Below are 13,283 nucleotides of genomic sequence, written 5' to 3'. Positions count from 1 at the left end.
ATGTCAGTGATTCTCTAGGTAACACAGGTGTGAGTGTTGAAGAGGACAAGGATGGAGATAACTCTGTCATATTGATTGAGTTCAAATAACAGACTGGAAGTTTCAAAAGGAGGGTGGTGCTTGGAATCATTGTTCTTCCTCTGTCAAACATGGTTACCTGCAAGGAAACACATGCCGTCATCATTGCTTTGCACAAAAAGGGCTTCACAGGCAAGGATATTGCTGCCAGTAAGATTGCACCTAAATCAACAATTTTCCGGATCATCAAGATCTTCAAGTAGAGAGTTTCAATTGCTGTGAAGAAGGCTTCAGGGCGCCCAAGAAAGTCCAACACGTGCCAGGACCGTCTCCTAAAGTTGATTGTGGCATCACCAGTACAGAGCTTGCTCAGGAATGGCAGCAGACAGTGAGGTGAAGACTTTGAGGATGGCCTGGTGTCAAGAAGGGCAGCAAAGAAGCCACTTATCTCCAGGAAAAACATCAGGGACAGACTGAAATTCTGCAAAAGGTACAGTGATTGGACTGCTGAGGACTGGGTAAAGTCATTTTCTCTGATGAATCCCCTTTCCGATTTTTTGGGGCATCCGGAAAAAAGCTTGTCCGGAGAAGATAAGGTGAGAGCTACCATCAGTCCCGTGTCATGCCAACAGTAAAGCATCCTGAGACCATTCATGTGTGGGGTTGCTTCTCAGCCAAGGGAGTGGGCTTACTCACAATTTTGCCTAAGAACACAGCCATGAATAAAGAATGGTAGCAACACATCCTCCGAGAGCAACTTCTCCCAACCATCCAGGAACAGTTTGGTGATGAACAATGCCTTTTCCTGCATGATGGAGCACCTTGCCATAAGGCAAAGGTGATAACTAAGTGGCTCGGGGAACAAAACATCAATATTTTGGCCAGGAAATTCCACAGACCTTAATCCCATTGAGAGTTTGTGGTCAATCCTGAAGAGGCGGGTGGAAAAACAAAAACCCACAAATTCTGACAACCTCCAAGCATTGATTATGCAAGAATGGGCTGCCATCCGTCAGGGTTTGGCCCAGAAGTTAATTGGCAGCATGCCAGGGCGGATTGCAGAGGTCTTGAAGAAGAAGGATCAACACTGCAAATATTGACTCTTTGCATCAACTTCATGTAATTGTCAATAAAATCATTTGACACTTATGAAATGCTTGTAATTATACTTCAGTATTCCATAGTAACATGTGACAAAAAATATCTAAAGACACTGAAGCAGCAAACTTGTGGAAATGAGTATTTGTGTCATTCTCAAAACTTTTGGGCTTACAGTACAACATATCCCTCAACAATAAGACAGCACTAGCACATGAAAGAGCCAACTCAGTGGCCTTATGGTCTGCCCTGAGATTGGAAGGTTTGGAGTGCAATCCCTGGTGCCGAGTCATAACAAAGACCGTAAAAATGGGACCCGATGCGTCTCTGCATGGCAATCATCATTTAGGAGTTTGGGGGGTTTAGATTTACAGTAGTTGATTTGCTTGTGTTGTATATGCTTCCAACTGAAAAAGGTTTCCTGGAGATTTTGTTATGTTTGTGAAAATTGATTGGCAATGTCCTCCATGGACCTCCACTGCCCCTATTCTTTCCGTAGAGACTTGCAGGAAATTTCTTTAAGGACGATTGATCAATATGGCTCTGTGATGCACTTGTCATATCTTTTGATGAATGCTCAGAACATATGCCAATAGAGAATTTGAGGTATTACAAGATATTGATTATCCTGAATGACTAATTTCTCCAGTTCACAGACCTTCTGAATTCGTTCATTTGAGTCTAATTTGTGAGAGGTAATAGAATGAGTGGGATGAGGATGATGATGGTGTGTGCATGTGTGTGCTCCTATCTGTCTGTGTGTGTGTCACTTACGAACATGACCCTCTTAGGGATGTGGTCTGACTCCACCAAGGGGTTTTTGTAGAGCCATAGCTCCTCTGGTTGGATTACTCTCTCAAAGGGCTCCAGGAACTCTGTGAATCTGAGGGAGACACACATATGCACATTAGCTCTCAGTCATTCACAAAACATTTATTTTCATATGGGTGGCCCCCAGCTGGACTCAAACCCACAATCCTGGCTTTGCCAGCCCCATGCTCTACAGGACCACACAATCTCTTTACGGTAATACCATGTTTTTAGTTCTTTGATACGTTAGACAGCAAACTGGCGCTCCAACATTGTATGTATAGAACTTTGATGAGGATTCGATATTTGTTACTGGACTTAACACGTTTTTACACTTTTAACCTCTTATAGCTACCACCCTACTTTTTTCCATTTCTGTTTGAAGACATACCCAAATCTAACTGACTTTAGCTCAGGTACGGAACCAAGGATATGCATATTCTTGGTACCATTTGAAGACAACACTCTGAAGTTTGTGTAAATGTGAATTGAATGTAGGAGAATATAACACAATAGATCTGGTTTAGATAATACAATGAAAAAAAACATACTTTTTTATTGTTGTATCTTTAAAATGAACAAGATAAAACAAACATTCAGATTGGATGATGGGGACAATTTCAGTGAAACGCATAAGAGGGCAACAGAACTTGTGCAAAGTTTCGGAATGATAACTTCCAAAATGAGTGTGCTACATGACATTTATCATGAAGTCACCCAGGTGTCCCACACAAGTAGCCCAAATGTACCCAAGTGGCCAAATTGGTGAAGGTATACATTTTGAAACAAATAACTATGTACAAAATGCCAAAATGGTATTCAAACGAACCCCCCCCCCCCCAAAAAAAAAATTGGGGAAAAAAATATGGGGAAAAAAATGAAGAAAAAAATATATACATGTACAAAATAACATGGGTAACTATTTACACACTTTCAATATTTGGAAGACCCTCAGTCCTTTATCAAATCAAATGTATTTATATAGCCCTTCGTACATCAGCTAATATCTCAAAGTGCTGTACAGAAACCCAGCCTAAAACCCCAAACATCAAGCAATGCAGGTGTATAAGCACGGTGGCTAGGAAAACACCCTAGAAAGGCCAAAACCTAGGAAGAAACCCAGAGAGGAACCAGGCTATGAGGGGTGGCCAGTCCTCTTCTGGCTGTGCCGGGTGGAGATTATAACAGAACATGGCCGAGATTTTCAAACGTTCATAGATGACCAGCAGGGTAAAATAATAGTAATCACAGTAGTTGTAAAGGATGCAACAGTACAGCACCTCAAGAGTAAATATGAACAGTTTAGGGTTCCATAGCTGCAGGCAGAACATTTGAAACTGGAACAGCAGCAAAGCCAGGTGGACTGGGGACAGCAAGGAGTCATCATGCCAGGTAGTCCTGACGCATGGTCCTCGGGCTCAAGTCCTCCTCCGAGAGAAAGAGAGAATTAGAGGGAGCATACTTAAATTCACACAGGACCTCGGATAAGACAGAAGAGGTACTCCATATATAACAAACTGACCCTAGCCCCCCAACACATAAACTACTGCAGCATAAATACTGGAGGCTGAGACAGGAGGGGTCAGGAGACACTGTGCCCCCCATCCGATGAGACCCCCGGACAGGGCTAACAGGAAGGATATAACCCTACCCACTTTGCCAAAGCTCTACACAATATTGTGCTGCTGATGCCAGGTGCCATAGCAGTCTCTTTCTGCTGTAAAGTGAGTATCAACAGGTATAATAAACAGATACATATAGTATATATAGAGTACAGGGAACATAAGGTTGAATATATTATTATAGACCTGCTAGATCTACTGTCTCTTTTATATTATGACATTTCAGCTAGATCTACTGTGTCTATTATATTATGTCAGACCAGCTAGATCTACTGTCTTTATTATATTACAACAGACCAGCTCTATCTACTGTCTCCATTTCAATTTGGCCATTGTTGTGGGCCTGCCCTCCCCTCAACAGCCTCAAATAGACTATTTCATGTGGGTTGGGGTGGGGTGGCAGACACACGCATCTCACATTTCATTACATTACATTTTAATATATGGCTTCTAAAATTTAAAAAAATCACAAATAATATTATAAATTATTAATTTCAAACAAGCGCATTAGCATGAGAAGAACTTACCAGTCCAAAACAAAATATTCCTCCACTTGGGAATCGGTAAATTAATCGTCCTACAACAATCTCTGTCTCACTTTTCCGATCAATTTCCTCTAAAATTGTGTGTACACCTGAGACTTTTATCTCCCGCACCAACTTCAAACATCTGCTATCTGAGCAGCTAACCGATTGCTGCAGCTGTACATAGTCTATCGGTAAATAGCCCACCCAATTTACCTACCTCATCCCTATACTGTTTATATTTATTTACTTTTCTGCTCTTTTGCACACCAGTATCTCCACCTGTACATGACCATCTGATCATTTAGAACTCGTGTTAATCTGCAAAATTGTAATTATTCGCCTACCTCCTCATGCCTTTTGCACACAATGTATATAGCCCCATTTTTTTCTAACGTGTTATTGACTTGTTAATTGTTTACTCCATGTGTAACTCTGTGTTGTCTGTTCACACTGCTATGCTTTATCTTGGCCAGGTCGCAGTTGTAAATGAGAACTTGTTCTCAACTAGCCTACCTGGTTAAATAAAGGTGAAATTTTAAAAAATATCTAGACTTCGATTCAGCTTTCCCTGACTTAGTCGCCATACTGATTAATATATAAACTACTGAATCTGCGCATTTACCAGACAATGCTGTGCGTAATATACGTAGCTCCTTCCGATATAAAACTTCAAAAGTGAATGACTCTCTTTACGGCGGAGTTTACTACATGGGTTGGTCTTCCAACACATAACCATTGCATATTGCCGTTTACCTCAGCTCATTGGCTATCTACCCAGCTAGATTTCAAGACGATCAGTGGTCATTGGGTTAAAATACAGTCAATCAACGAAACAGTGGTCATATCATTGGTGCACAGTGATGTCATTACTTGTTGTCTTCAAAACGGTTTCTATCAGTCAATACGTCCCGTGAAATGGCCCATCAGGTTTGGGTGTGTTAGAAACAAACCAGTTGATTGCAATGAAACCAAACATGACTGGAAAAGTTACATTTTGTGTGGGTATTTACCCTCAAATGTGTCGTCGAAAATGGAATGAGACGGAATTCACGACACAAGCAGTTCACAAAATGTTTAGTGTAAGGCTATAAAAACGGATTTAATCAAACAAAAGATCCTTCAATGTGTAACTATGAGCATTGGGATTGCAAACAGACGATCATCAAAGGTAAACCATTTTTTTGTCAGTTTTACGAGGGTATGTTTGGCAGCGTGAGTGAAGGAGGCTGCGAAATAGGAAGCCGATCCTAGATTTAATTTTGAATTGGAGATGCTTAATATGAGTCTGGAAGGAGAGTTTACAGTCTAGTTTTCCACATATTCTAAGTCACAACTGTCCAGAGTAGTGATGCTATTCGGGCGGGTGGGTGGGTGCAGCGATCGGTTGAAGAGCATGCATTTAGTTTTACTAGCATTGAAGAGCAGTTGGAGGCCACGAAATAAGTGCTCTATGGCATTGAAGCTCATTTGGAGGTTTGTTAACACAGTGTCCAAAGAAGGGCCAGATGTGTACAGGATGGTGTCGTCTGTGTAGAGGTGGATCAAGGAATCACCCACAGCAATAGCGACATCATTGACATATACAGAGAAAAGAGTTGGCCCGAGAATTGAACCCTGTGATACCCCCATAGATAGGGTACCAACAGGTCCTCCGATTTGACACACTGAACTCTGTCTGAGAAGCAGTTAATGAACCAGGCGATGCAGTCATTTGAGAAATCAATAAGAATACGGTGATTGACAGAGTCGAATGCCTTGGCCAGGTCGCTGAAGACGGCTGCACAGTACTGTCTTTTATCGATGGCGGTTATGATATCGTTTACTACCTTGAGCGTGGCTAAGGTGCACCCTTGACCAGCTCGGAAACCGGATTGCACAGCGGAGAAGGTATGGTGGGATTTGAAATGATCAGTGATCTGATTGTTAACTTGGCTTTCAAAGACTTTAGAAAGGCAGGGCAGGATGGGTATAGGTCTGTAACTGTTTGGGTCTAAAGTGTCTCCCCCTTTGAAGAGGGGGGTGACCACAGCAGCTTTCCAATCTTTAAGAATCTTGGACAATATGAAAGAGATTTTGAACAGACTAGTAATAAGGGTTGCAACAATGGTGGTGGATCATTTTAGAAAGAGAAGTTCCAGATTGTCTAGCCCAGCTGATTTGTACGGGTCCAGGTATTGCATCTCTTTCAGAACATCTGCATTTGGTTGAAGGAGAACCTGGGGAGGCTTGGGAAAGTTGCTGCTGGGGGTGCGGAGCTGTTGGCTGGGGGTTGGGGTAGCCAGGAGGAAAGCATGGCCAGCCGTAGAGAAATGCTTATTGAAATTCTCAATTATCGTGGATTTATCATGGTCACAGTGTTTCCTAGCCTCAGTACAGTGGGCAGCTGGGAGGAGGTGCTCTTGTTCTCCATGGACTTTAGTGTCCCAGATCTTTTTGGAGTTAGAGCTACAGGATGAACATTTCTGCTTGAAAAAGCTAGCCTTTGCTTTCCTAACTGACTGTATGTGTTGGTTCCTGAATTCCCTGAAAAGTTGCATATCGCGGGGACAATTCGATGCTAGTGTAGTACGTCACTGGATGTTTTTGTGCTGGCCGAGGGCAGTCAAGTCTGAACCAAGGGCTATATCTGTTCTTAGTTCTACATTTTTTGAAAGGGGCATGCTTATTTAACCTTTTATAACTAGGGGTCAGTATTTTCATTTTTGGATAAAAAACGTTTTAAACAGGATATTTTGTCACGACAAGATGCTCGACTATGATTTAAATGATTTCATTTGATTGCTTTTCTTATTTTCGTGAAAATGTTGCCTGCTGGTAGCGGAGCCTAGCATAGCATTATGCCATGATAAACTTACACAAATGGTTGTCTAGCATTGGCTGTAAAGCATATTTATAAAATCTGAGATGACAATGTGATTAACAAAAGGCTAAGCTGTGTCTCAATATATTTCATTTGTGATTTTCATGAATAGGAACATTTTCTGTGAAGATTTATGTCCTCTGCGTCATGCTAATTAGTTTGAGGCTATCATTACGCTCCCGCATGCGGGATGGGTAGTATCAAGAATTAAGATGGTGAGGAAATTGCTTCTCAATAACAACCAGGCATCCTCTACTGACGGGATGAGGTCAATATCCTTCCAGAATACCCGGGCCAGGTCGATTAGAAAGGCCTGCTCACAGAAGTGTTTTAGGGAGCATTTGACAGTGATGAGTGGGGGTCGTTTGACCGCTGACCCATAACAGATGCAGGCAATGAGGCAGTGGTCGCTGAGATCCTGATTGAAAACAGCAGAGGTGTAGTTGGAGGACAAGTTGGTCAGGATAATATCTATGAGGGTGTTTACAGATTTATGGTTGTACCTGGTGGGTTCCTTGATAATTTGTGTGAGATTGACGTCATCTAGTTTAGACTGTAGGACGGCCGGGGTGTTAAGCATATCCCAGTTTAGGTCACCTAACAGAACAAACTCTGAAGCTAGATGGGGGGCGATCAATTCACAAATGGTGTCCAGGGCACAGCTGGGAGCTGAGGGGGGTCGGTAGCAGGCGGCAACAGTGAGAGACTTATTTCTGGAGAGAGTACATTTTAAAATTAGTAGTTCGAACTGTTTGAGTTTGAGTTTGAGTTTATTTTTATTTTTACAGGGACAGTGCACATTAATCAACATTTCGGTAAAAGTGCCGGTTTTAGCCAACCGGCTAATTTTCAACCGCAGTCCCTGGGCAGGTTATTAAAAACAATTACAATATAAACAATAGCAACATAGAACAAGCAAGACATAGCAACATAGGGCAAGCAAGACATAGCATACAGACAGAGCAACATAGGACAAGCAAGACGTAGCATACAGACAGAGCAGCATAAAACAAAAAGCAGCAAGACAAAATTCATAAAAGCAAGTGTTTCCACACCTCACAAGCTACAGACAACAGACAACATGGAGAGCGGCAACACACAGCTAGGGACCATGTTCACAAATCTGATTGGCATTTAGCCATGTCTTCATGCATTTTGTGAAAGTGTGATATGTGGTGCAGTTATGTGTGTCTGATGGCAATGTATTCCAGACATGGGAAGCTCTCACAGAGAAAACGGATTTACTAAAGGTGCTTTTCCTTAAGGGAACTATACAGTCACCTCTCATGGCAGACCTTGTGGATCTCCTGCCATATGTCTGGGTTTTCTGTTTAACAAAAATATTGAGTGGAGGGGGAGCCAGGCCATTGAGGATCTTGAATACAAGACATGCGTCGGTGTATTGCACAAGATTTTCCCAACTCAAGAGCTCATGCTTTCTAAGGATGTGACAATGATGATGGCTATTGGGCTTCCTATCAAGCACTTTGAGAGCCTGTTTGTAGACAGACTGAATAGGTTTTAATGTTGTACAGCAAGCTTGGGCCCAACTAGTCAAGCAGTATGTTAAGTGAGGGAGTATCATAGATTTGAAGTACAGTTTTGCTACCTCTGTAGTCAAACAATTTCATATAAATCGGAAATTAGCTAGGTTAAATTTGGTTATTTGAATTACCTTTTTCACATGCTTTTTAAAAGAGAGGTTGGAATCAAGTATGATGCCAAGGTACTTAAAATCGGATACCACCTGGAGCTTCTCCCCTGACACATAGACATCTGGCTCAGTAGCATCTGTTGCCCTCTTTGTGAAGAACATGCAAACAGTTTTTTTCACATTGAGATGCAAACACGAGTCACTGAGCCACTTTGTAACCTGGACCATTACAGTAGTGAGTTCTTGTGCAGCTTGTTGTTTGCTCTTTGCATGCACATATATCACTGTATCATCTGCATACATTTGAACTTCAGACCCAGTACAGACAGAAGGCAGATCATTAATGTACAGGCTGAACAGGAGGGGCCCCAGTATTGACCCTTGGGGCACGCCCACATCATAGCTACGAGTGGGCGACAGCTCATTGCTCACTCTGACACACTGAGTTCTGCCTTCAAGGTATGATTTCATCCATCTCAAGGCATCAGGGGAAAAGTTGAACTTGGACAATTTTGTGATGAGAATCTCATGGTTAACAGTATCAAAAGCCTTCCTTAGGTCCAGAAACACAGCCCCAACAGCACCCCCTTTGTCCATCTTGGACTTCACATTTTCCAGAAGAAAGCAGTTGTGGAGTGTTTCGCTCTGAAGCCAAACTGCATGGAGTGTAATGTGAAGGGGCTGTTGTTGAGGTGGGCAATCAGTTGTTCTGCTACACACTTTTCAACAACCTTTGACACCACAGGTAATATACTAATGGGCCTGTAGTTACTCACGTTAGCAGGGTCGCCTGATTTAAAGATGGCCGTTATTATGGCCGACTTCCATACCCTTGGAAACACACCGAGACCAATAGATGTGTTGGTGACCTTAGTAATGGGGCCAATGAGTGACTCTTTGTAGTTTTTAAGAAAGGTAGAGTCCATCCCAAACACATCTTTGGCTTTAGAGTTCTTTAGTGAGCTAATCACCTTGTTCACCTTTGACTCAGAAACCTCCCTTATGATGAAGACAGATTGAGTGTCATTCACTAGCACTGAGCCCAAGAAACAAGTGGAGGGGTTCTGTATCAGTACCCTGACAGAGTCAATAAAGTAGGAATTGAAGGCTATTGCTATTTCGACTGCATCCTGTGTTAGATTGTTATTCACCATGATTTCTAGTCTTTTTGCAGTGTTACTATGGTCTTTCCCTGTTAACTTTTTTAGATTCTCCCATATCAATTTAGCATTTCCCTTTGCTTCACCAATTATGTTAATAAAAAAGTTTGCCTTGGCCTGTCTGATTTCTTTAATCACCTTATTTCTCAACATGGTAAACCTACATCTGTCATGCTCTAATTTAGATTTTAGGGCTATTTTTAGAGCATAATCACGTTCTTTCATCAATTTCCAGATTTCTCCATTTAGCCAAGGAAGAGTGCTCTTTTGGCCAGGTTTGGATTTGATTTTCTTTAGGAAGCCATTTATTGTAGTCTGGATTGTGGATAGAAAAACCTGACTATCAGCTTCCACGTCTGTATAGGACAAGAGATCATTCCAGTTTATTCCCTCAAAATTATTTAATTCACTCTTAGGTATTCTGAGTTGATCTGGCTTTCTAACAGTAGAGAGGTTAAACCTGCTCTTAGACAGCTTTCTGGCTATAAGTGTCAGATTATGATCAGACAGCCCAGTAACCATATTGAATGATTTAGTCACTCTCTCTGGTTTATTACTGAACACCAAATCAATCTGTGTTTTAGAGCAACAAGTCACCCTGGTTGGCCCTTTAACTAGCTGTGTAAGGTCAAAGGTATTAGTGATCCGTTTGAGGGTTTTCCTACAACACTTGTCTTCATAATTAATGTTAAAATCTCCCATTAAGATGACCTCTTTCCAAAAATCACATTCCCTAAGCATGGTATTAAACTGATCAAAAAACACACTTTTGGTGGAAGGTGGCCTATACATTCCAATGAGGGTAAAAGACATTTGGGGAGACAGTGTAACGTTCAGGCCGATACATTCTAGTTCATTATCACATGACCACTCAATTTGTTTACATCGGATATGTTCTTTAATGTAAATCATCACACCCCCTCCTCTTCCCTCAATCCTGTCTCTCCTGAAAACATTGTAGCCAGGCACAACCAAAGCAGCACATGGAGAGTGTTTATGGAGCCATGTCTCTGAGAGGCAGAGAAAGTCAAGGTTGGAGTCTGTGAGTAGATGTTGAATTTGGTCATTTTTTGGAATGACACTACGAATGTTCAAGTGCCCCCCTAGTAGTCCCTTGGGCTTAGCTCGTGGGTCCCAGATGACTCGAGAGTGATTGACACATTGAAAAAAGTTAAATTTTCGGTGTTTTGTGACGGCTGGGTTTAGGCCGTTTTGTTTCGTTTTGATTAGGGGCAGTTCGGTAGCGCAATTAACAATCCCTCCCGCCTGCACTGGATGCGGGGAACTAATTAAAATAGCTTGCGTACCAGAAGCAGAGTCAGGGATCGCATATAGCGACTCTGGTATGTTTGAAGAGTCAAAATCTATCCTGGAGCCGGGTGAGTCGAGAGAAACCATAGGACCATAGCACTCGGCGACGACCAGTGGACGAGGCCTATCCACCACTCTCCACTCCGGTGCGTATCACTGGCTCGGTGATATTGGGCCCAGGATTGAGTTGTACATCCCCGGAGAGCAGGAGGGTAGCGAACAGGTAGTTTAACAGTTTCCGATAAAAGTTGGACTTGTGTTTGTTACGCCTAAGCGGTTCAGTAGAATAAGGAGCGAGGTAGACTTTGCCATTATTCAGAACATTATGGTATGCTGTGTACTGTCCGGATAACTGTCAGGATAACTTGTTCTGAAACATTACATGGATAAAATATTGAAAGTCAATATATATAAAAAATATTTAAATAAATAAAAAGAGTTCTTAACAGGGCGTGTTTTTTTTTACCATCGCAGGTGTCGTCTCCTTGAAAGTCAATATATATAAAAAATATTTAAATAAATAAAAATAGTTCTTAACAGGGCGTGTTTTTTTTTACCATTGCAGGTGTCGTCTCCTTCAGACATTGAAAGTCAATGTATATAAAAAATATTTAAATAAATAAAAATAGCAGGCCAAACTATCCCTCTCAGCACTGCCTGGACTGCGCAAAAATGCAAATGCTTTCCGTTTGAGTTATATTAGGTTTTATTTTCATCGTTTGGGTATGGACCTGGAAAGTATGACATTACTTTGCAGGCTATCTCTGCAGTAGACTGCAACTCCTCCCCTTTTGGCAGTTCTATCTTGACGGAAAATGTTATAGTTGGGTATGGAAATCTCCAAATTTTTGGTGGCCTTCCTGAGCCAGGATTCAGACACGATTCAGACAAGGACATCGGGGTTAGCAGAGTGTGCTAAAGCAGTGAGTAAAACAAACTTAGGGAGGAGGCTTCTGATGTTGACATGCATGAAACCAAGGCTTTTTCGATCACAGAAGTCAACAAATGAGGGTGCCTGGGGACATGCAGGGCCTGGGTTTACCTCCACATCACCCGCGGAACAGAGGAGGAGTAGTATGAGGGTGCGGCTAAAGGCTATCAAACCTGGTCGCCTAGAGCGTTGGGGACAAAGAATAAAAGGAGCAGATTTCTGGGCATGGTAGAATATATTCAGGGCATAATGCTTTGGCAGGGTTATGGTGGGGTGCGGGTACAGCGGAGGTAAGCCCAGGCACTGGGTGATGATAAGAGAGGTTGTATCTCTGGACATGCTGGCTGTAATGGGTGAGGTCACCGCATGTGTGGGAGGTGGGACAAAGGATGTACCTGAGCCACTTGTGTGGGTTGTAGACTCCGTCCCATGCTACCACTAGAGTGAAAGCACCGCCAGCATTCAAAAGTGACCAAAACATCAGCCAGGAAGCATAGGAACTGAGAAGTGGTCTTTGGTTATCACCTGCAGAACCACTCCTTTATTGGGGGTGTCTTGCTAATTGCCTATAATTTCCAACTGTTGTCTATTCCATTTGCACAACAGCATGTGAAATGTATTGTCAATCAGTGTTGCTTCCTAAGTGGACAGTTTGATTTCACAGAAGTGTGATTGACTTGGAGTTACATTGTGTTGTTTAAAACCTGTTAGGGATGATGCAGAATCTAATCCCAGTGCAGGAACATCAATCAGCGGAAATTTCAGACCTATAGTTTTCGATAAAACTCAAACTTTCATTAAAACACACATGCAAGGTACTGAATTAAAGCTACACTCGTTGTGAATCTAGCCACCGAGTCAGATTTGTAAAATGCTTTTCGGCGAAAGCATGAGAAGCTATTATCTGATAGCATGCACCCCCCAAAATACCAGAACGTCACCTAAACAACAGATTTTGCGGTAGCCGGCGCTACACAAAACGCAGGAATAAAATATAAAACATTCATTACCTTTGACGAGCTTCTCTGTTGGCACTCCTATATGTCCCATAAACATCACAATTGGGTCTTTTTCCCGATTAAATCCGTCATTGTATACCCAAAATGTCATTTCATGAAGGCCTGTCTGATCCAGGAAAATTCCGCTTTACAAGACGCAACGTCACTTTTTAAAATTACAAAAGTTGCCTATAAACTTTTACAAATCACTTCAAACTACTTTTCTAAACCAACTTTAGGTATTAATAAACGTTAATAATCTATCAAATTGATCACGGGCGATCTGTATTCGAT

At 42.0% G+C, this 13,283-nt stretch overlaps 1 protein-coding gene across 1 annotated transcript in view; it reads right to left on the bottom strand.

The window, feature by feature from the left end:
• Nucleotides 1-13,283, bottom strand: part of LOC109888927 (phospholipid phosphatase 4) — a 108,122-nt gene that overhangs the window by 86,736 nt on the left and 8,103 nt on the right. Inside the window, exon 3 of the mRNA XM_031821686.1 lies at nucleotides 1,891-1,999. Within this exon, the coding sequence (XP_031677546.1) occupies nucleotides 1,891-1,999 (109 nt within the window). The remainder of the gene's footprint in view (nucleotides 1-1,890; nucleotides 2,000-13,283) is intronic.

Source organism: Oncorhynchus kisutch, linkage group LG4 (assembly GCF_002021735.2).
Source record: "Oncorhynchus kisutch isolate 150728-3 linkage group LG4, Okis_V2, whole genome shotgun sequence".
Lineage (NCBI taxonomy): Eukaryota > Metazoa > Chordata > Actinopteri > Salmoniformes > Salmonidae > Oncorhynchus > Oncorhynchus kisutch.
The sequence above is the reverse complement of the archived record's forward strand: the minus strand, read 5'-3'. Positions and strand labels throughout refer to the sequence as shown.